The sequence below is a fragment of the Neomonachus schauinslandi genome, chromosome 5 (assembly GCF_002201575.2).
Source record: "Neomonachus schauinslandi chromosome 5, ASM220157v2, whole genome shotgun sequence".
NCBI classification, from domain to species: Eukaryota; Metazoa; Chordata; class Mammalia; order Carnivora; family Phocidae; genus Neomonachus; species Neomonachus schauinslandi.
Genome location: NC_058407.1, coordinates 60,666,812 through 60,690,975, shown reverse-complemented (window position 1 = coordinate 60,690,975; position 24,164 = coordinate 60,666,812). Strand labels below are relative to the sequence as shown.

Sequence of the window (24,164 nt, the reverse complement as noted above, 5' to 3'; positions counted from 1 at the left end):
AGTATACCATCGTATCCTTTGGTGGCCGTTTATGTTGCTTTCTTTAACAGTAGTGCCCTGTACAACACTCTAATACCCAAGGAATGATAAATAATCTTTCTTTTGCCTTTTTAAAACAGCAAAAAAGAAGAATAAGAAGGGGAAAACTATCTCCCTAACAGACTTCCTGGCTGAGGATGGAGGGACTGGGGGAGGAAGCACCTATGTCCCCAAACCAGTCAGCTGGGCTGATGAAACAGATGACCTGGAAGGAGATGGTAATTTTTTTCCCCATCATGCTTGGAGTTTTCATTCTCTTTGAGGCCAAACCCATTCCATAGTAATGGTACACACTTGTAATCTGAAAGGAACTTACTCATTTTATAGAACCCTAAGTCTTATATTTGTGTATTTCATAGAATTTTAGGTTTAGGTTGTAAGAGTTTATGATTAGGGACTGAAGGGGTGATTCAGGAGAGCTTAGTACTAATTCTGTCTCTTTTGTTAACAGACTTTTCTCAAGGTATTAATTTAATCCTCATTTTCATTTCAAAAGTTGAGGACTAGATACTAAAATTCTGTGATGTCCTGATGTTACAATGTAATCTATAAGCTGTTTATATTCAGAATCAAGAGAATAATTTGTTCCGGGAGCTATTTTTATGAAGTCATGGAAAAACAAAACTGGTCTGAGGAATGGGACAGAATTGAGTTGTGTTGATTTTGTTTCATTTTTAAGAGGAGAATAAACCATGAAGAAAACACTTTGTCCACCCAAAAAGTTAGGAATATGAGAGTTGTCAACAATGTTTAAATAGATTTGGACTGAGGGTTCGAGTCCTGCCTCTACTAGGATTATCATCTACTCTTCTGCTATCTTTGTGATCTTAGGCAAGTTATTGAATCTTCTGAAATCTGAGTTTCCGTTTCTGTAGAATGGGAACAACCTCACAGCGTTATTAAAAAGATAAGATGGGATATAATGAATATAAAATACCTGGCTCATCATAACATTCAATAAACAGTTGATACTTTCTTTTTCTTTGATGCATAAGGAATAAGAGTTAATATACTGTTAACAAAAGCCTGGGCCTTTAAAGGCCTTAAAATACTTAGAAACCAAGAGACAGTGAATACTGAGTCTTTTTGCAGTGCTAACCTGATTCTGACATTTCAGAAGCACTGTCTCTTTGTAAAGCCCTTATTTAAGTGCCTTTTTATCTGTTTCTTTCCTGACATAACTTATTTAATCCTTGGCACTTAGCATGAGTCCACTTATTCTACAACAGCAGTAAGGAAAGTTTGCTGTAATTCCTTCTGTTCACTTTCCTATCCTAGTTTCAACCACTTGGCACAGTAATGATGACGACGTGTACAGGGCACCTCCAATTGACCGTTCTATCCTGCCCACTGCTCCACGGGCTGCTCGGGAACCCAATATTGACCGGAGCCGTCTTCCAAAATCGCCACCCTATACTGCTTTTCTAGGGAACCTGCCCTATGATGTGACAGAAGAATCCATTAAGGAATTCTTTAGAGGATTAAATGTAAGTATAAAGGTTTAAGGCAATTAACTCGATATGGAGAGTAGCGTATTGGTTGTGACTGACTATCCCTGAATTTGTAAGCTGGGAAAGATTCTCAGATTGTGTCTAGACTTGGAAGAAATGGGTATATAATTGATTAAGTGGCATTTAGGCCCTTTGAGAATGTTCTCATCCCACACCAATCAGATGGTCTTTATTTTTATTTACTTAGTTATTTTTTAAGATTTTACCTATTTATTTGTCAGAGCACACAAGCAGGGCGAGTGGCAGGCAGAGGGAGAAACAGTCTACCCAGTGAGCAGGGAGCCCGACTCGGGACTCCTCACTGGACCCTCGGATCACAACCCAAGCTGAAGGCAGACTTAACCAACTGAGCCACCCAGGTGTCCCACCAATCCGATAGTCTTAACGCTGTATTGATGCAGAAAGAATCTCTCAAAAACCTATACCTCTTCTCATTAAGAATCTTAAAAGTGATATTCCCGGGAGCACCTGCCTGGCTCAGTCAGTGGAGCATGCGACTCTTGATCTCGGGGTCATGAATTTGAGCCCTACATTGGGCATATAGATTACTCAAAAAAAAAAAAGAAAACACCCAGTTAGGTTGTAAGGCAGAAAGTTTCTCTGAACTCAGTCTGTTAATGACACTCAGGCTTATATCAAAATCACTTTTTAATTTTATATCTGAATACCTTTAACTGGAAGATGTATAATTTATATTAACAAGAGTGTGCTAAAATTTATTAAAGGTTCTGTGAGCCTGGTGCCACATATAGTGGAATTCAGTGTTTATAGGCATGCTTAAAAAGCTTAAGGGAGGGGCACCTGGGTGGCTCAGTCATTAAGCAAGCCTGCTTCTCCCTCTGCCTGCTGCTCCCCCTACTTGTGCTTGCTGTCTGTCAAATAAATAAAACCTTTCAAAAAAATAAAAATATTTAGGACGCTGGCTGGTTCAGTAGGGCATGCGACTCTTGATCTCAGAATTGTAAGTTCGATCCCCACATTGGGGGGTAGAGATTATTTAAAAAATAAAATCTTTTTCTTGTTTTTCTTTTTTAAGATTTTATTTATTTAACAGAGAGTGAGAGAGGGAACACAAGCAGGGGGAGTGGGAGAGGGAGAAGCAGGCTTCGCGCGGAGCAGGGAGCCTGATGCAGGGCTCGATCCCAGGACCCTGGGATCATGACCTGAGCCAAAGGCAGACGCTTAACGACTGAGCCACCCAGGCGCCCCCAAAAATAAAATCTTTAAAGAAAGAAAGATACTAGGACTTTTTTTTTTTTTTTTTAAAGATTTTATTTATTTATTTGAGAGAGAGAGAGAGAGCATGAGGGGGGGGAGGGTCAGAGGGAGAAGCAGACTCCCCGCTGAGCAAGGAGCCCGACGCGGGACTCGATCCAGGGACTCCAGGATCATGACCTGAGCCGAAGGCAGTCGCTTAACTAACTGAGCCACCCAGGCGCCCAAAAGATACCAGGACTTAAAAAAATCAGAATGAGTCACGATTTCCAGTTCTGTTGGGTTTTTCTTCAGAATCTTTGCTAATGTGAACACATTAAAAAGTACCTTTCCTTGGGGCGCCCAGCTGGCTCAGTCAGTAGAGTATGCGACTCTTGATCTCAGGGTGATGAGTTTGAGCACCACATTGGGGGTAGAGTTCACCTTTTTTTTTCCCCCCCTCTCTTTAAAAAAGTGTGTTTCCTTTAAAGATCTGCTGTCTCCTTCACTCTTACTTTTGTTTTTTGACTTCCTTCCTAGATCCTGTTTTCTGCACTGGGCCACCAACTTCTATGGGTGGCTTTTCTGGTGTTGTTAAAATCTTTAGAAAAAAAAAAAGTCACATGCTCTACGACTGAGCGAGCCAGGCACCCCATGATGTGATTATTTTTTGAAAGCCACCTATAAATCTCCTCTCTGTACAAATATGTAGTACAACTAGAAGGCTGACCTGTTTTTGATTTCACTTTCTTGGCCTCTTCTGTAGAGTGTTGAATAACCTCGGGCCCATTCAGGCTTTTCACTGTTAATGCTCTAGATTTGGTCTGGAACTACTTCTCCCTTTCATATTCTCTTCTTTTTCCTTCTATATTCAAGAGGTGAGTTAAACTAGAATTTAAAAGAGGCTATAAGAAAATCTATATCTCAGGAGCCAGAGTTAAAGTATCATATCAGTGCTGCAGAAGAATATAACTTGAATACATACAAAATACTGAAGAAATGAAGTAAAAGGGTAAGAAAACATATGGAAGCCATCAAAAAGGTGGCCAGAAAATAGTTAAAAGTATATGGAAATGGTTCTAAAATTGGAAGTGAAGAGTATATACCCTGTTATAAATAATAAATACAGTTTAGTGCCAGGGAAAGTTTTTTATGAAACTTGAAAGGAAGGAATCCTGCAAACCTACAATTAGAGAACGCAAGGTAATCTCAAAACCAGATTAATGTAAATTTTTTCTGTACTTTAAGAGTACAAAATTCAGCAGTTCGCCATCTTAGAATTCAACAGAGGAGGTCAATGTGACAGGGGTTTACAATCCAGTGTTTGATTCAGCCAAGCTATTGTTAATATATGAAAATAGTAACATTTCTCAGGTAGCGTCTCCAGAAAGTACACTGCCTAGAAAACTGGCAAAAACTGAATTGAATTTCTGAAATAGAACTGGAAATATGTATTAAAACCAACTACAATATAGGCATAAAGAGATGACTAAACAGTTGATCTTTACTGAAAAACAACTAAAAACTAGACTTGTAGAATGAGGCAAAAGTCAGGGATGCAAGAACTACCCTGAACTCATGTGGGTTTTTTTTGGTTTTGGGGTTTTTTTAAGGGTTAAATTCATATTGTTCAAACTGGAAAGGATTAATAGCATACAGTGAAGTCTCTCTTCTATCCCTTTGCACCAGTTTTCCTTCTGGAGACAACCAGGTTCTTGTGGTTTGTTTTTTTTGTTTGTTTTAAGTAGGCTCTAGGCCCAGCATGGAGCCCATTGCGGGGCTTGAACTCATGACCCTGAGATAAGAGTCAGATGCTTTACCAGCTGAGCCACCCAGACACCCCAGTTCTTGTGTATTCTTCAGAGAAATTCACTGCATATGCACTGGTTGGGGAGGGGAGGCGGGGAAAGACAAATGAACAAGAACACTCAATAGGGAAATATGTTTCTTTACTCCTTCAGATCAGTGCAGTGCGTTTACCACGTGAACCCAGCAATCCAGAGAGGTTGAAAGGTTTTGGTTATGCTGAGTTTGAGGACCTGGATTCTTTGCTCAGTGCCCTGAGCCTCAACGAAGAGGTAAAAAGAAAAGAAGGTGGGGACTTTGAGGGGTGGGAGCTAACCAGTCTTATGTTTATCAATATATTTTTGGTTGGGTCAGTAGCTATTTCAAAGATTGTCATATCTACAAAGAAAAGTACAGTGTAACACTTAACATTCAACATCTAGCAAGTCGCATTTTGCTTGAGCAAATTCAACAGGCTCCAATAACTCAGGGAGGTACTTAGGTGGAAAATAATGGAAGAAAGCCACCACACCAAGACTTTAATAGAAGCTCTCCTTCATACTCTCATGGCTTTGCTTTTTAAAATAATCTGACCAGATCAAAGCAAATAGGAAAATGATGTTAATCAGTTTAATGTTAAAGGTATTACCTGGTTTTCAGGGAAGTTAATGGTGTTTCTGATCATTTTAAGAGAGTTTGGAAATGTTTTTCAGTTGGAAGTCATTTGTAATACATGTTCGTAGGAATCTCTTACAGGAAAATGACAATAAACATTCAGTGCTTCTGCTTTTTAATGTTGCCCATAGATGTTCTGTCCAGACACGCTAGAGATTTAGTAGGGAGAGGAGATTGAGCTGTTAATACATGAGGGGCATATGAGTATTAAATCTATCTATAATTAGTTATTTGAGTGATTTGTGCCATGCAGTGATCCTTAAGCTAGCCCAAGCAGGATATTTGAAGCATTTAGCTACCTGTTAGTAATGGAAGTTTCTAGTATAGGACCTGCTTTTGCTTTTTTTTGTTTTTTTTTTTTTTTTAACCTCTAGTGACTAAAACTAATTCTATCTGGGAAGGAAAGGGGCTCTTTTTTTCTCTTTTTAATTCCAGAACCCCTTTACTGTTTCTTGAGAAGGCAATTTCCAGTGCCATTTGTGCCATAATTCTATGGTCCAAATCTGCCATTTGACACAACTGAAAGCAATATACCTCTTAAAATACTCCTCCTTTCTCATAATTGAGTACCACCATGATACTCTGAAGTAAATGTCAAAAATTAAATATATGAAAAGCTTAAAGTTGTTCCAAAGGTTTTTTCCTCAGATCATTTTTAAAAAGGTTTTATTAACCTGACTAATTTTTAACTTCTCAGTTTGGATAAAGGAAAGAATACCATACAGTTTTATTATCTGAAGTTTGCTGAATTATCTATTATGTAAAATGCTGTCATGGTCCAGACTTAGGAGTTACTTTGTTTCTAGAGATTTCATCATAGTGGTTTTTTGGTTTTTTTTGTTTTTTTAAGGATTTTATTTATTTGACAGAGAGAGACACAGCGAGAGAGGGAACACAAGCAAGGGGAGTGGGAGAGGGAGAAGCAGGCTTCCTGCTGAGCAGGGAGCCCGATGCGGGGCTCGATCCCAGGCCCTGGGATCATGACCTGAGCCGAAGGCAGACGCTTAACAACTGGGCCACCCAGGCGCCCTCATCATAGTGGTTTTTAATGTAATTCTGGATGTTTTCAACTAAAATTCACTGTTATCCTTCTTCAGCTGTAGATTCTACTATCCTTCTTCAGCTGTAGATTCTACTATGCAATGAGGAAAAATCAGCAGTAGAATTAATTGGGTTCAAAGTGTAAATAATAATGTGGGAAAGGGAAGTCAGAGGGTGTCCTGGAGGAACTGATTTATCCAAAGGTAATTTTGAGTGAAAGAACTTGAGATAATAGAGATAATGCTTGCTGTACCTTTGCTATGCATAGTAGGGGCTCTGCAAATGTCTGAATGAATAATTGCTCTGGACCCAAATATGCCTTTTATTTAGCTAGTTGCCTGGGAATTATTTTCAATTTATTACACTTGATAAATTGCCTTTGATAGTTAAAAGGCTTATTTTGTGAAATAAAGCTTTATAAAACGGTAAGATAATTGATGTGTTGTTGATATAAACCCAACTTAAATTTGTCAATTCTAAGGGGTTATTTCAGTTTTCAAGTCTTTATAAAGGATTCTTTAGCCAACAAATTGGAGTGTTGGCTAGATTACAGTGTTTTTCCTTTATCTTCCTTCCCCCAGTGCTTCTGCTATGCCCAGACGTTCAAGGTCACTCATGGGATTTGTGCATAATGGGGCAAAAGGTTGGTTAATGTGGTCCTATGCTCTCAGTCTCTAGGTAACAGGAGAATTCGAGTGGACGTTGCTGATCAAGCACAGGATAAAGGTAAGAAAGCTGATAGAAATCTTCCTGTTTTGTTTTGGTCCTGGGATGACAAAGCAGAGGCACCCTTTCCCAGAAAATTTTAATAGAGGTAGGGAGCAGTAGGCCTGCCTGAAACTGGAGCACTACTTCTCAACTAAGGATGATTTTGCCCCACTGGGAATGTTTGTCAATGTGTGGAGACATCTCGAGTTGTCAGAACTGGGGAGTGCTGCTGACCCCTACTGGGTAGAATCCTGTGGTTGATCATAGGATGTGCATAGGACAGCTCCCCACAGCAAAGAATTATCCACCCCAAAACATTAATAGTATTGAATTGGAGAAAACCTGATCTAGATGAACATTAAATATGTAATAATAGATGAGGTGTCTCGAACAGCATAAGAAGGGCTTCATTCATTTATCCAGTATATCAGGGGAGGGGTCGGGGTGCGTGAGAAATAGCGGGCAGAAGTTTTTATGAGCTAACTTGTGCTTTTTAAATTTATATATCTATAGACAGGGATGATCGTTCTTTTGGCCGAGATAGAAATCGGGATTCTGATAAAACAGATACAGACTGGAGGGCCCGTCCTGCCACAGACAGCTTCGATGACTACCCACCGAGGAGAGGTGATGATAGCTTTGGAGACAGTAAGTTCATTTTTATCGAGTGAGTTTCTACTGTGTTCTGGGGACTGTTTTGTAATAGGATAAACATATGAATGTAAATGATCACATTAGCAGAAAGGGAGCAGTAGACACAAAAAAATTTTATAATATCCGAAAGAATTGATAGATACAGAAGAATTTGATGAATTTATAATTTAAAAAAAAAACAAAAAACCTTGCCAGACAAAGAGTAGATGGGAGATTTCTCTCTCTCTTAAAGAAACAGTTGTTTAGGGGCACCTGGGTGGCTCAGTCAGTTAACCATCAACTCTTGGTTTCAGCTCAGGTCATGATCTCAGGGTCATGAGATCCAGCCTTTTGCCAGGCTTTGCACTGGGCATGGAGCCTGTTTCAGATTGTCTCTCCCTCCCTTTGTGCCCCCCCCCCAAAAATAATAAAATAGAAACACTTGTTGATAAAGAAAGCCAATGGATCTTATAAAGTAAGGAACTAACAAAAGTTCAGGAGGATTGCTGGGTTAAGAGCATTATACAAAAATTGGTTGCATTGCTAGCAGCCAACAGTCAAAATGGAATTTTTTTTAACATACCTTTTAAAATAATAGAAAATTCATTAACTTCAAAAATAAAAATGTCTACCATATGCCAGATATGTTCTGAGCTTGGGATATAGCAGTGAACAAAACAGACAAAAATTGTATCCTCATTGGACTTTCTTTATACTGGGGGAGAGAGAGAGTGCTCAAATAAATCAACTATAATTTAGAGAAAGGAGAAGGGAAATAGAGAATGTCATGGGGTAAGAGTTGGGGTGAATCAACAACTTTTACATACACCACCTAAATCCAACAAAAGATAGGCAGAACTTTTATGGGGAAAATCAGGCAGCTTTATTGAAATCTATGAAGAAAGAACACTAATTCAGAAAAGAAAAGACAAAATAGTGATTTTTCCATATAATAAAATACAACATACACATAATGATCTGGATGAAATTCAAAATCTATAATGTTTAGGGGAAGAGGCAAAATTGTGTAAAAATTTGAAACTATTATACAGTGTTTAATATGTAGTTACAAAAATGTATATATGGTGATCTAACCACCTTCATGAGCTTGGGTGACGGTAGAGGGAGCCCTTTAGCTTCATTTGTAAACCTACTACTTTTAAATTTAAAAACTGAAGTAAACATGGCAAACTGTTGGCGTCCCCTAAAACCTAATAAGTACAGATACAGAAGTCTGTTAAAATTGCTTCTTTTTTTTTTTTAAAGATTTTTATTTTTATTTATTTGACAGAGAGATAGCGAGAGAGGGAACACAAGCAGGGGGAGCGGGAGAGGGAGAAGCAGGCTTCCCGCCGAGCAGGGAGCCCAATGTGGGGCTCGATCCCAGAACCCTGGGATCATGACCTGAGCCGAAGGCAGACGCTTAACGACTGAGCCACCCAGGCACCCCTGTTATAATTGCTTCTGTACTTTCCTGTGTGTTTGAAATATTTTATAAGTAAAAAGAAATAGAGCAACCTCAATTCATAAGCGTTTTAATTTTGTGAGACACCTTGTGAGTTCTGTACCAAATAAAATTGAGGAAGCAACAAGAGATAGACTTCCTGTTTTTGTAAAGAATCCTCCCTAACCTAATAAGATGTCAGAGAAGGGAGAAGGAATCAAGTTTGTATCTGACTTTTCAATCAAGACTTTGTGACCAGGCAATCAAGACTTTGTGACCAGGCAAAGCCTTGGGAAGAACTACCCAAGAGACCTACCTTTCATGTCAGCATTTATACAAGAGGTTCCGTTGTTGACAGAAAGAAATGGCTCTTGAAAGAAAAAGCAGTCAGACCAAGGGTCCTGTTTTGAATCAAGGGACATGACTATTTTCTCACTTGACCTTGAACTTAGGGTGGTGCATGGGTGGCTCGGTTGGGAGTCTGCCTTCTGCTCAGGTCATGATCCTAGGGTTCTGGGATGGAGCCCCATGTGGGGCTCCCTGCTCAGCATGGAGCCTGCTTCTCCCTCTCCTCCCTCTGTCGCTCTCCCTGCTTGTGCTCTCTCACTCTCTCTGTCAAATAAAATCTTTAAAAAAAAAAAAAAAAAAGGAAAGACAGAAACCTTGAACAAGTTTGTAAGACTAGGTGATGTCCCCAAGGTCAGCTCTGCCAAGTCTTTAGAGACTCAGGCATTAGGCCCATAAAAGACTTAGGGGAGAGGGGTAGTTATACTGAATGTTACCGTAAAATCTCAGCAAACATTTCTGTGTTTCCTGGCCATCTGTTTTGGTGAGGGCAAGCTTATTATTATTTTATTATTATCTAAGTAAAATTAAGTTATATAGTTCATGTGTCTCTCTAGAAATCAGATACATATTTCAAAATAAATACAAGGCTGATATTTGGTTTTTGAATTCTGTTTTAGATTCTCTCCTGTGTATAATTGTTTTACCAACATTAACCTGTCCTTTAACTTACAAATTTAAGCTAACAGAATGTAGACAAAATGATACCGTTTCCAAAATAAAATCATTGTGTAAAAGGAAGTAGTCATAAAAATAAAGTCCTTGTTTGGTCTGCGTACATAAATTAATAAACTCAAAATGTTAAGTTTTTTTGTTTTTTAATTGCTTGATTCATGTTTGGAAATTGAGGTTTTTCATGTAAAAATTGGGATTCCCAACTTTCTCAGAAAATTGGAAGATCTAGAAAGTTAGCCAAAGCTAAGTAGCCCCCACCTCCTTTTATAAATGCCTTACACCATGTCGCTTCCCACCTGAGCTCTACAACATTCTTTTATACAAATTTCTGGCATTTCAGCACCTGTGATACTGATATTCACATATGTGTGTAAAATACAGTTTTCAGGTGTCATGAACACATACAATCAATACATTCCTTGTTCCATTTTTAATGATTGTTTTGTATGGATGCCCCCTGATTTATTTAATCCATAGCTTGTGCACTCAGCAGTTTTAGTATTATAAACAACATTGCAGGGGCGCCTGGGTGGCTCAGTCAGTTAAGCATCTGCCTTTGGCTTAGGTCATGATCTCATGGTCCTGGGATCGAGCCCCACATCGGGCTCCCTGCTCAGCAGGAAGTCTGCTCCTCCATCTCCCACTGCCCTCCACTCGTTCTCTCTCTCTCTCTCAAGTAAATTTAAAACAAAATAAACAACATTGCAGTGAGCCTCCTTGTACATGTGTCTTTATAATATGTCCAGTTATTTTTTTTTTTTTTAAGATTTTATTTATTTATTTGACAGAGAGAGAGACAGCGAGAGGGAACACACGCAGGGGGAGTGGGAGAGGGAGAAGCAGGCTTCCCGCTGAGCAGGGAACCCGATGCGGGGCTCGATCCCAGAACCCTGGGATCATGACCTGAGCCGAAGGCAGACGCTTAATGACTGAGCCACCCAGGCGCCCCTGTCCAATTATTTTCTCAGGTTAAATTCCTAGAAATTGAATTGTTGTCCCGGAGAGTATATGTGATTTTAAAGCTCTTAGTGTATAGTTCTGAAACAACTGTCAGAGTGGTTGTGCTATTTTAGACTCAGCAGTAGCAAAGGAATTGACTTATTCCCCTAAACTCTGCCAACACCAGAGGTACCTTATTTTAATCTTTGCCATTTTGGTGGTGGGAAATGTCCTATTAATTATAGTTTCTGTTCCTTAAATGATAGCCAGTTAATCCACTGTCCTATGTCATACATATTTTTCTCATTTGGTTTGCCTCTCAGATTTGAGGTTTGTGTGTTTTCTCATGCTAAACTTTTTTTTTTTTTTTAAGATTTTATTTAGTTGACGGAGAGAGACAGCGAGAGAGGGAACACAAGCAGGGGAGTGGGAGAGGGAGAAGCAGGCTCCCCGCGGAGCAGGGAGCCCAGTGTGGGGCTTGATCCCAGGACCCTGAGATCATGACCTGAGCCGAAGGCAGCCGCTTAACTGACTGAGCCATCCAGGCACCCCCCATGCTAAACTTTTTAAGTAGTCTTTGGTTCTTTAGAACCAATCAAAAATACAGATTCCAATTATATTCTAGTGTATTTAAGTCTTTAATGCTGGAAATTCATTATGAGATATATAGAGGTTTTTCTCTTTAACTGCTAAATTACTAGCTTGGCAACATTTATTTAATCATCAGAGAAAATATTTTGAATCAGACTAGTACCAAGGAAACTTAATTCAGTTCACATTTTTCCACTTTGGATTTAAAGTGTTTTGGGTTTGTTGTTTGGTTTTGGGGGGTTTTTTGTTTGTTTTTTTATTTATGTATCCAGAGAGAGCACAAGCAGGGGAAGCGGCAGGCAGAGGGGGAAGCAGGCTCCCCGCTGAGCAAGAAGCCTGATGCTGGACTCAATCCCAGGACCCTGGGATCATGAACTGAGCCGAAAACAGACGCTTAACCTACTGAGCCACCCAGGCACTGCATAAAGTGATTTACTTTTATAAAAACATAGAGTGACTGTAAACTCATGAAACCAAATTGACTTCATGAGCTATTAAGCTTCTTTCTATTAATGGTGTCAAAGAAAAGGGAATGACATTACTTGGTCTGTTTTCTCTCTAGAGTATCGAGATCGTTATGATTCAGACCGATACCGTGATGGGTATCGGGACGGGTATCGTGATGGCCCACGCCGAGATATGGATCGATATGGGGGCCGGGATCGCTATGATGACCGAGGCAGCAGGGACTACGACAGAGGTTATTACAAAACACAACTAAGTGAAATTGCTTTCTTTCAAGAACCCCTTTCTTGCCTTTCTTCCCTCCGATATGATGATCATAATTTGGGATATGTTCACAGGCTACGATTCCAGGATAGGCAGTGGCAGAAGAGCATTTGGCAGTGGGTACCGTAGGGATGATGACTACAGAGGAGGTGGGGACCGCTATGAAGACAGATATGACAGACGAGACGATCGGTCATGGAGCTCCAGAGATGATTACTCTCGGGATGACTATAGGCGTGATGATAGAGGTAATCATTTTCTTTTGCTTACTAATAAAGCAGCCCACTGGAGAAACCGATTAGAAAATTATCAGTTATGTAAGTGGGTTTTGAAACAGGATAGAATATACGTTGTAAAAGGTGTGGCAGAGCACAGCGGAAAGAGCATGGGACGAGGGTGACCTAATGGAAATAGAGCAAAGTCTAGTTCTAAGTTGCCTTAGCATAGAGATTTTTCAGTTAAAATTGGTTGAATATACAAACGAGAAAAGGAAAACATTTGCCACGCAGTCTCCTAGCCAGTGATTGGCACAGTGGGGTTAAATACCAAGTGTTGGTGATTTCAGTGCCATTACACCACAGTCATTGATACTTGTTAACTAATGAAGTGTCAGCATACCTCTTCTAAAATTAGGCCCCTCGTGTCATAACATTTATATAAAACCTATTGTGTTGCAAATCTCTCCTCTCAAAAAGTGTCAATAAATGGCCAATATTTGTGTTCTGACTTCATTAATATCATCCAGAAAGTAAGGTATCTGACCCAGAGTTTTTCTCTTCAATTATATATATATATATTTTTTAAAGATTTTATTTATTTATTTGACAGACAGCAAGAGAGGGAACACAAGTTAGGGGGAGTGGGAGAGGGAGAAGCGGGCTTCCCGCTGAGCGGGGAGCGTGATGCGGGGCTCGATCCCGGTACCCCGGGATCATGACCTGAGCGGAAGGCAGATGCTTAACAACTGAGCCACCCAGGCACCCCTCTCTTCAATTATTTTTAGCAGCTTGCCTAGCCTTTTATTTTTTTTTTTTTAAGAGTTTTATTTATTTATCAGAGAGAGAATGAGAGAGAGAACACAAGAGGAGAGAGGGTCAGAGGCAGAAGCAGACTCCCTGCTGAGCAGGGAGCCCAGTGCAGGACTCGATCCTGGGACTCCAGGATCATGACCTGAGCCGAAGGCAGTCGCTTAACCAACTGAGCCACCCAGGCGCCCTTGCCTAGCCTTTTAACATCCCGATGTTAGCCCTGTGTGCCAAGTGCTTTTTTTTTTTTTTAAACTTTCATTGCTGTTAGCGGTTTCCTCTATTCCCATGCATGCAACCTAGAAATACTAACACTTATTGAGCATTTACTCTGTACCAGCAGTGAGTTGAGCGCTCTCGCGGATATTATACAGTCGTCTTTTTTTTTTTTTAAGATTTTATTTATTCTGGGGGGACAGAGGGAGAAGCAGGCTCCCCACTGAGCAGGGAGCCCAATTTGGGGCTCCATCCCAGCACCCTGGGATCGAGCCCCACATCAGGCTCCCTGCTCAGCAGGAAGCCTGCTTCTCCCTCTCCCACTCGCCCTGCTTGTGTTCCCTCTCTCGCTGTCTCTCTCTGTCAAATAAATAAATAAAATCTTTAAAAGGAAAAAAAAAAAGAATTCTATCTGGTATAGATAATGTTTCTCATTTCCACTTTACTAGAGAGTATAGTGGAGGCTTAGGTGTGGGCTTTGGGTCTCCTTGATTCATGACCTTTTCCTCTCTCAAGCTATTCTTCCCTCCCTCAGTAACTGCATACCTCATCTTTTTTCTGGTGATCTTGCCCTGTGGTCCCTCTAAGATCTGCCCCCCTTATCTCCAGAGTCACTGCCACTGGTTTTGTTCAGACTTCATTGCTTATACCCACATTACTAACAAATTTCCCTGCCTCATTCTATCTTCACACTAGCCCAAATTGTCTTTCTGGAACAAGAGCTAATTAGATTATTCTGCCTACAGTTTACCTCGTTAGTGCTATGTACCATTAGGTGCTTGCTCAGTTTTCTAGACTTTCAGGAGTTCCACTTTGAAGCCTTCACAGGCTTCCCCAAACACAGTCCCAGTCTAAGAACTTCCATGTGTATAAATCTGTTTTGTAGAGCTTAGCATACTGTGTTCTTTTTTTATTCTGATCTTCCCATTGAATTGGGCTCCTTGCAGGCAGGAACTAAAAACTAGCCAACTGTCATATTCCTGGCCTTAGCACAGTATTTGAAATATAGGTGTTCATCATTTGTTGAGTAGCTAAAATAAATGGAAATTATCAAAGAAAGAAGAAAAGGACATTATGTACTATAGTGGGAGGAACGTAGAGTTGGTTTGTTAATACAGATGTCATCCTTTGGTCCTCCAAGTATTAGGTGTATGGCTTAAATGAGTTATTCTTTCTGACCCCCAGTTTTACCCTATAAAAGGGAAGTTAATGGGCCCTTCATAAAGTTATACATATTAAAACTGGACCTCGGGAGGGCGGGGGCCGTTCCTGGCTGGCTCAGTTGATGGACCATGAGACTCTTGATCTCAGGGTTGTGGGTTCGAGCCCCTCATTGGATATAGAGATGACTTAAAAATAAAATCTTTTTTTTTAAAAAACTGTATCTCGGAAGTTTATATAAATTGCCAGCTTAAAATCCTTATAGAAAATTTAAATCTTGGGGCGCCTGGGTGGTTCAGTCGTAAACCATGTGCCTTCGGCTCAGGTCATGATCCCGGGTCTTGGGATCGAGCCCCTTGTCAGGCTCACTGCTCGGTGGGGAGCCTGCTTCTCCTCCTCCCTTTATTACTCCCCTTGCTCGTGCTCTCTCTCTCTCTCTCTCTCTCTGTGTCTCTCTCTGTCTCTGTGTCTCTCTCTGTCAATAAATAAAATCTTTAAAATACATATATTTTTAAAAAAGGAAAGTTTAAATCTTGCTTGAATTATCCCCTCTTTGCAGATAAATACATACATATGTTCTGTACTAAAAGTATAAAGACCTCCTTGGGAATGATAAGCCCCAAATTTGAGCATAGTGGTTGAGAGGACAGAACACAGCTAGGCATGTCATCAGGGGAAAGATACTCAGGAGCCTTTAGTGTGGATTTTAGAGTGTTTTATTACTTAAGCCAGGTGGGTGGTTGGGACCACATAGGTTTTATCTTGTTTATCTTTTGTATGTTGGAAATATGTAGGATAAACACTAATTTTGAGAAATATAATTCCCTTGAAACACTAAGGTTTATCTTGAAATATTCTGACAGCTTGGATCCAAGAAGGAATCACATTCCTTTAGTATTTACATCAGCTGTTCAGTGCTGTATGCTTTGCTCCATGAATCACTATCAGATTTAGATTCTACACAGAGACAAGAGTATAGGAACCAGAGTCTTTCCCATCATTATTGTCACACGCTCTTCTTAGCCTCCTGAAGTAGTCCATCTTCTAGACCACACTTTTCACCAAGATACTTTCATCCAGTAGTTTATCATAATTGGACATTTCTTGCCGGTAATAGTAGTTGTGATGATTCACCATGTAAGTGTTTACCTTTCTCAGTCTTCCCTTCAGTGTGGCACTGCCTCATGGATATGGTAGTGGAAAGATTGATTGTCCTTGGTTATTTAAGCCATCTTCTAATGTTCTCTCTTCTCAGCTGGATTGGCCAGGTCACTACTCTGAATTCCACATGGCATTTTCTTAGCGCTCTGTCTGGGCATCTGGCTTTCAGCCATCAGCTTCTGGTGATTTTGAAAAACTGTTACTTAGAGTTTTATTTAACTTAGGTCCCCCGCAAAGACCCAAACTGAATCTAAAGCCTCGGAGTACTCCTAAGGAAGATGATTCCTCTGCTAGCACCTCCCAGTCCAGTCGAGCGGCCTCTATCTTTGGAGGGGCAAAGCCTGTTGACACAGCTGCTAGAGAGCGAGAAGTAGAAGAGCGGCTGCAGAAGGAGCAGGAGAAGCTGCAGCGCCAGCTGGATGAGCCAAAACTAGAACGCCGGCCCCGGGAGAGGTGAGGTTCTTTTGGATGGTAGGTTTCCCGTCTGGTAGTGCAGTGCCCCCTGTTGGGCGGGGGCGGTACAGCCCTGGGGCACCCTTGGGAAACTCCTGTAGAGGTTACTAGTTGTCACTTACCAGCATTTACTATACACGGCCTAGGGCCGCTAGGGGTGCTGTAATCTATGGGAGAGTCGCACCTGACGAAGAATTAGTTGCCTGGCCCTTACGATTTTTAAAAGAGCTTAACCAGCCTTAACCTCTGACAATTATAAATTGGTAGTGATTTAATACAGGAGTGGGCAAAATACAGCCTGTTCCTTTTTTTTACAAATAAAGTTTATCTGACCCATTAAGAAAAAATTGGCCAAACCTGGCTTTAGTATATGGAGTAAAACCCCACCATGGTGAGGTGAGTGGGTATGCCTCTTTCCAAGTTACTGGGGATAGAGTAGAGAGAAAATATTTTCACTTATATTAAACATTGACTGTAAATTATTTTCCATCTATTTTTACTTGCGTGTATGTTAAAGGAGTCATTACTGAAGCGTTTATTATTAAAAGGTGGAATTGGATCTAATAGGGTAGAAACCTCCTGTAATAACATTCTGAAAAATCGTCTAGTTTTTAGTGGCTTGTAGAGTTGCGTTACCAGTAAGGAAGGGCTGTAGGTTATATAGGAGACTGTTCTTGGTGCTTGAAGTGTTGAGAGCCAAAGTGTCTTAATGTCTGCAACTTTCAAGTGGTTTGAGAGAGAGAAGATGTGCACACCCACCCACAAATAACAGTGAGTGTGATAGAATATTAATAAGTGCTAGTTTTTAAGGGGTCAACATGGGTCCAAAGTGGCCTTCATTGAGCTGGACGTAAGTTTTCTTTTTTTTTTTAATCTCTTTGTATAGACACCCCAGCTGGCGAAGTGAAGAGACTCAGGAACGGGAACGGTCCAGGACAGGAAGTGAGTCATCACAGACTGGAACCTCGGCCACATCTGGCAGAAGTAAGTCAGACCAGGGTGGGTATCGTATTATTGCCCCTTTCCCTAAACTAGCCATAACCAAATTATGCAGAGACTTTGGGGTGTTAAATTGAGTCATGGAAGCTTTATTTGGATTAGCATAGATTGATCAGAATGTCACATCTCCTGGTCTGAAAAATCTGACAAATGGGCACCAGAAGAGATTTAGGTGATCTGTTTAATAATCTTCCACTAATGAGTATACTTGATGGTTAGGTTTCTCCCTTCCTTTTATGTCTTGACATTCCAGAGTTTTCCTTTGTTTAGAGCAGTCACAGTCACACAGCTCTCTTCGCCAGCCTTTTTGGATGTCACGTATGACCAGAGCAATGTCTCAAGCGATGATCTTCTGCTCTTGATCCTTTCTTCCTTCCTTGAATTTATCAATTGGTCACAAGCATGTTTAGTGTTTTGGAAACTGAGTGATTAAATCATAACACCTCCCTTACTGCGAACCAGTGTTTTTTAAATTTTTTCCTCCCACCTCTAAATTGATTTGTACTTGAGCATTTCAAAGCATGGCTCTGGGCTGAAATGATTGTTGTAGAAGTTTTCTGGAAATTACTCATACTGGAGTAGCCTTTTAGTAACAGGATGGTAATGCCTCTGTTTGTAGCCAGGTGGGAGTATGATGGTTGGTTGATTATATACCTCCTGAGGAGGCTGCACTGAAAACATACAATCTGACAAAATAACTTAGTTTTGAGGAGACATTTGTTGCCCTTAAAAATAAAATGTATGTTCTGTTTTTTGTAAATGTATATCACAGTGTGTGTGTTTTGAGCCTCCAAATTGAAGTTTGATCAGTGGTACCTGGGGTTTAAGGTTCATCAAAGGTCCTCTTCGTACACAGTACATATTGTCCAAATATAGACATTTTAACACTGTACTGAAAATGTAGTAAGGCTGTGATCCTAAAATAAAGAGCACTCGTTCCTAGGAAAGGTCGGGTGGCTATCCTTGGAGAGCCATTATTTTTCTTGAATCAATAAAAAATGTCACTTTTCTCAGAGTGACATTTGGTAACCACTGGTTTAGGGATAGTTTCATCTATCGGGAGCCAGATACAGGTCTGTATTTAGGAATAATGATGAGAAGAGGTCAACTTGGATGGACCATTTTCCATTCTCTTGAGATCCTGAATAGATGGTTGTATAATAGCTTTTTTTTTTTAATAAAGATTTTATTTATTATTTGACAGAGAGAGAATGAGAGAGAGAGAGAGAGCACATGAGAAGGGGGAGGGTCAGAGGGAGAAGCAGACTCCCCGCCGAGCAGGGAGCCCGATGCGGGACTCGATCCAGGGACTCCAGCATCATGACCTGAGCCGAAGGCAGTCGCTTAACCAACTGAGCCACCCAGGCGCCCCAGATGGTTGTATAATAGCTTTTCCTCATAATGTAACTTTCCTACTCTGACTTCACAGATGCACGAAGGAGAGAGAGTGAAAAGTCTCTAGAAAACGAAGCACCCAATAAGGAGGAAGACTGTCACTCTCCAACTTCTAAGCCTCCCAAATCTGAGCAGCCTCTGAAGGTAATGCCAGCCCCTCCACCAAAGGAGAATGCTTGGGTGAAGCGAAGTTCTAACCCTCCTGCTCGATCTCAGAGCTCAGACACAGAGCAGCAGTCCCCTACAAGGTGAGTCAGCTTGGAAGCAGAACAGTTCCTTAGCTGTAGACTCTTAAACATTGTGATGTCATGATGGAGAGTGCCCTAGATGTTGGCCTTACATAGCATATTTTAAGTTATGCTATCTTTGCTCTCAGTTCAAATTCAGTGGTGTGCTGGAAGTGGCTCATTTAAGCCATTGTTAGTTTTCTAGAGTTTTGATAACTGGTTGGCATCACTTTAGCTACTCGAAATCTGCAAATTGGTAATCAGAACCTGCTGCTGCCACATTTGGCAGTATGGCTTTGGGGGTCCATTTACTTTCCTAAGTCTTAGGATCCTCATTTGTAAAATAGAGAATAATATTCACCTTGCATGATCATGATGATCCTACAGGACATGGTACTTGGTGAGTGTTCAGATAATTGCTTTCATTGTTGTCTTTCCTATATTTTAATGTTCCACATGTTAAGTATGTATTTTTGGTTCTCTGTAAAGTTTACTATTTGGAGAACGATTATACGTTTCTCATCTGTTCCTTCCCTAAGACTGATGAATATAATTACATGTTTTCCTTCTAGTGGTGGGGGGAAAGTAGTTCCAGCTCAGCCACCTGAGGAAGGACCAGCGAGGAGAGGTAAGACCAACAGGAAGTCAGTATTTCACGTAGCTAGAGGCCTCAGTAAAAAACCTGTAGAGGACTCATGAAATACAGAACTCCAGTGTAATTTGCACCTGTTTTTGTGTTAAGGATTCTTAGATTATCTGCCTTTTCTTGCCAGTAGAGGGCAGGAGTGGTCTCTTTGGAGAAAGCGTGGAGCCCTGCCCTTTCCTGGTAGAACATTTCTTTAAAAGGGGAAAAAAAGAATAGGAAGGAAATTAACATGCTCAGTCCAGATTAGAAATGTCACCATCTGTAAGGCCAAGGTCACTACACGGCGTCACAGTCCTTCATTTCTAGTTTGCTCTTCATGATGACATAACCCTACCGTGGAACTTTTTAGTGGGTCTTATTTGGGGGCAGGGGGAACGTGGGAAGAAGGGTTGGGAAAGGAAGTCTGGGTTAGGGTGAGGCTGAATTGCCCTTGGTACACAGGGGCACACTTTTCTGCAGCCGAAGGGAAACTTAGGGGAAGGAGAGTGGTTACTCTACCTGCTTTTCATTTATTTTTGCATCTCCACTCAAGCAGATGAAAACAAAGTAGATGGGGTGAGTGTCCCAAAAGGCCAAAGTGGGAACTCCGGCCGTGGTCCAGGAGATGGAGGGAACAAAGACCACTGGAAGGAGTCCGATAGGTATGTGTGTGCTCGTTCATCATTTGTAACCTTTCATCTGATGCTAGGTATATGCATCTTTGTAGTTAAGAAGTTCTCAGTCCTCCAAGCATTGCCAGATCTCCTACTGTAAACAAAGGAAAGTGAACCAATGTGGACAGTTTCAGTTCTTCTGAGAATCTAGAAAAAAAAAGTCCAGGTAGCAAGGACTGCTGACTGGAGGTACCTATGCGGTGCTTCCCGTTGCTTATGGGGGTTGGGACAGTCCTCTCAAAGATGGGGTTTACACTTAACACCTCTGCAGGAAAGATGGCAAAAAGGATCAAGACTCCCGATCTGCACCTGAGCCAAAGAAACCTGAAGAAAATCCAGCTTCCGTAAGTGTTGGGTGCTTGCTCATGTTTGCCCTTGAACTCCTTTACATTTGGGGCTACAAGCAGAGTGGTGGGGAGTTAGGCCCTGCTGCTTGTTCAAGATAGCAAACGCAGCGGAGTGTCCCCGTTTGCTCCCTTTCACACCTCTCATCCCCTCTCCAAGATGAAAGATGGTGGAGGAACTTCAGTAAGAGCACATGGGCCTCTGAGCCACTCACCCCAGCTACTCTCCAGTGGAAAATGCTGAGCGAGTGAGTGGGTGTGGCCTGGGCTGTCCCCTCCATTTTGCCCAAGTGGCCTTATCCTGTTTCTTGGGTTTTGATGTGAGAATTCAAGGCCTTGGTGATTCTCTCACTCTTGTCTATTCCAGAAGTTCAGTTCTGCAAGCAAGTATGCTGCTCTCTCTGTTGATGGCGAAGATGAGAACGAGGGAGATTACACCGAATAGACCTCTGCATCCTGTGTTTTTTCCTAGTCTCTCCACCCTGAAACATTCGAGAGCAAATCAAACCTCTATCCAGACAAGACAATAAAACTCACCATCTCCTGGAGACCTTTCTTAACTTTTTTTTAAAAAAACAAAAAAACAAAAAACAAAATGAAATGAAATCCTTTTGCATGCTGCTGCAGCCTTTAAAGTATTGAACTAACTGGAGAATCGCCATTGTAGCCAGAGAGAAAGAGACGTACAGCTTTTCATGGAAAAATTGGGCATTTTTACGACACATGCAGTTACCTGTGTGATTAGTGCCTGGGGGCCTCCATTTAGCAAATGGCAGTGACAGTGATACAGTGTCTGGAATCTGGCTGGGCAGTAGGGCAGGCTTAAGGAGGAGTGAGATTTCTACCTTTGAAGTCTTATTATCCTATTGTGGCATATATGAATTCTCAAACATTATCTGAATAAATTTTCCATCCTTGGAAAGATAGGTTTAGTCTCTGAAGTTGTTTTAGTCTCCAGGAGGCTGCCTGCCCCTCCTCTTATTTAATTCTGAGTTACTGGGGCCAGCCTGGGGGAATTCCTTCATTTTTACCCCCCAGGGGGGTAGTTGGGAGTGAGTCTGTGGGCCACTAAAGAACAGGACTGCTTGGTGACCAAAATAAGCGGGGAAATCGTGATTTGAAAAGAGGCTGTGGGGAAGGGACGAATTATTTTGTACCGGTGATGGGGGAAATGGCATGACCTCCAGTGAATACTGGAGCAGGAAGCACTTAGGAGTCCTGGGAATTCCCAAGTCTTTTCTATGTCCTGGTTTTGCCCTTTATTAAATGCTATCCTTTCTGAAAGTTCACATATATCCACATTCTGTTGAAATCTTGAAGCTTTAAAAATGTAGACTCTCGTCCTGGTCCTCCATTCCTCGTGCTATTCTTTGCTGTTACCTCCCCCAAAGCAGCTTCTACTTAAACCACATACCTGATCTTGGCTTTCTTTGTCCGCCCCAGGGAGCAGAAGCAAATGAGGAATCACTGCTTTTCTCCAGCAAATCTTGGCTTTTTCGTGTCTTTGGACTCTCACTCCTTCCCTCCATCCCTGCTTCTACTTCTTTGACCCCTTTTACACCTCGGAAAACTCTAGAATTAATGGTCTTAGGTAGTGAGTGAGGGTGGATAAACAGGGACACATTGTGAGCTGTTCTTAACCTTGATGGGGGCTTTTTGGTTTTGTTCTTAAAAGTTTCCTTCTCTCCACTGAAATCCCACACCACTGTTTGGATTTATAATATGGCCTTGACCAATGTGTGGGGTTTTTTTGGAGGGGGGGTTGGTGTTTTGGTTTTTTTTAGCTTCCCTAGAGAGAACAAATGATAATGGAGAGAACTGTTTAACAAGGTCCTGGTTTCTGTTGCAACACAGTAGCTTAACTTGCCTGCTTTTATGTGCACCTTTGTACTGTCAGCCCAGGAGACAGTGTCCCTATGGGTGATACTGGGACGGGCAGAGAAATGACACCTTGGTCTCTTGTTCACAAGCCCTTCTCCCATCAGTCCTAGGTTAGAACCTGCCCAGCCAGCAGGTGTGTCTTGTCAGTGGAGTGCTGCAGCAGTGAGCTAATGAATCATTTACCCCGTGGACAGAAAAGACTTAGTGAAGTAACTTTAAATAATTGGCTTGGATTGGCCAGTAGCCAGGAAGTGGCTTTTAGAGAAATACCCGAGGCTGAAAGGGATTGCTTTTTTTTTTTTTTTTTAATACCATTAAAAAGGTAGGTTTTGCCCTCTTTGGGTCTACTCCTTCCAAATGGTTGTATCCAAAACTTCTTCCCCACTTCCCCGCCTGCCCCCATTACCACAGAAATGGGGGTTTTGTCCCACTCCTTAATACATGTAAAATTTGTACAAAATATCTTCTATGAAAATGATTTGTAATCTGTAGACTTAATACCTGGGAGATGTCTTGAGATGTAAAATCCCATCCTTTGGGTTGTGGGGTTTTTTTTGTTTTCTCCAAATAAATCTGATCTTTAAAGTTCACCTTAATGCTGAAATTCTTGTGATCCTATCCCTATGCCTTTCTGTTGGCTCCCCACCCCCATCTCTGTAGTACTCGGCCTTAGATTCTGTCCTGTGCAAGTACAGAGGGTGGGGTTACCAGGGGAAGCTGTTTGTTGAGGCCCACGACTGGGAATTTGCATCCACTCCCCTCCAGCATTTTTGCCTGGTGTTAACCTTTAATATTTGAACTAATTTGCTGTGCGTTTCCTTCTTCATGGCCTTGATGCGGTCCTTCCGACCTCTGCCCTTCGGTCTGGAGAGGTGCCACCTCTGCTTTCCAGCGCTACACGGCACGGGGGAGCAGTTCCCTGGACAAGCTGGGCTGCGTTACAACTAAGACCCCTTTCCTCTTAATTTTTTTTTTAATCTGAGGTTAATTGTTAATAGTTCACAGCAAGTTGGCCTGGTTTTTTGTTTTTTTCTTTTTTAAGAAGGGGAGAGAGAAGTGGGGGAAGGGGCAGAGGGGGAGGAGAAAATCTTAAGCAGACTCTGCCCAGCGTGGAGCCCGATTCGGGGCTTAATCTCCCAACCCTGAGATCCTGACCTAAGCCAAAATCAAGAGTCAGATGCTCAATCCACTGAGCCACCCAGGTGCCCCCTTTCCCCTTCTCTCTCCATTATAGCTCCGACTCGGTGGGAATTTTCCAAATGGCTAGAGATAGGCTGTTTGTTGTTGCAAGGCAGGAAAGAGGACAGTGGTTAGGAATCCTTAAGGTCACAAGGGGGTGGAGCAAAGAACCCCGGAAACCTCAGCAATTTGGAGGAAGATGGCGGGGGATGTGCAGACAGATGGGAGCCCAGTTACACACGTGGCTTTCACAGTAGCTGCTCTTGGGGTTCTTGGCAGTGCACTGATCTCTTCAAACGTGGAGGGATAAGAGGCCCAGGGCTCTGTGCTGACTGCAAGCCTTCCATGTGGATTTAGGTGAGAGCGAAACACCCAGGCTGCATGGGGAACCCACCTCCACCGCTGGCATCGGTCTGCCCCTTTCTCCAAGCCTTCATTTCGAGCTACTCCCCAGAGGACCAGGTGAATGATGGAAAGAATAAAAGTGGGAAAATCTAACTTACAGCTTCACGTTG

The 24,164-nt window shown here is 41.7% G+C and overlaps 1 protein-coding gene across 4 annotated transcripts in view; it reads left to right on the top strand.

Annotated features, from left to right (window-relative positions):
• The window catches only part of EIF4B (eukaryotic translation initiation factor 4B), a 30,669-nt gene extending 7,609 nt beyond the window's left edge, over window positions 1-23,060 (top strand). The window contains exons 2-15 of one of the 4 annotated variants that reach the window (XM_021686679.2): window positions 120-257; window positions 1,318-1,526; window positions 4,706-4,822; window positions 6,917-6,971; window positions 7,467-7,601; window positions 12,143-12,280; window positions 12,384-12,557; window positions 16,097-16,325; window positions 17,212-17,309; window positions 18,754-18,967; window positions 19,519-19,574; window positions 20,128-20,233; window positions 20,517-20,589; window positions 20,957-23,060. In XM_021686679.2, coding sequence (XP_021542354.1) covers window positions 120-257; window positions 1,318-1,526; window positions 4,706-4,822; window positions 6,917-6,971; window positions 7,467-7,601; window positions 12,143-12,280; window positions 12,384-12,557; window positions 16,097-16,325; window positions 17,212-17,309; window positions 18,754-18,967; window positions 19,519-19,574; window positions 20,128-20,233; window positions 20,517-20,589; window positions 20,957-21,034 — 1,820 coding nt within the window. In that variant the 3' untranslated portion in view covers window positions 21,035-23,060. Of the gene's footprint in view, window positions 1-119; window positions 258-1,317; window positions 1,527-4,705; window positions 4,823-6,916; window positions 6,972-7,466; window positions 7,602-12,142; window positions 12,281-12,383; window positions 12,558-16,096; window positions 16,326-17,211; window positions 17,325-18,753; window positions 18,968-19,518; window positions 19,575-20,124; window positions 20,234-20,516; window positions 20,590-20,956 lie in introns of all 4 variants that reach the window. The other 3 variants (XM_021686677.2, XM_021686676.2, XM_021686675.2) reach the window with 3 other exon arrangements.
• Window positions 23,061-24,164: the final 1,104 nt, after the last annotated feature.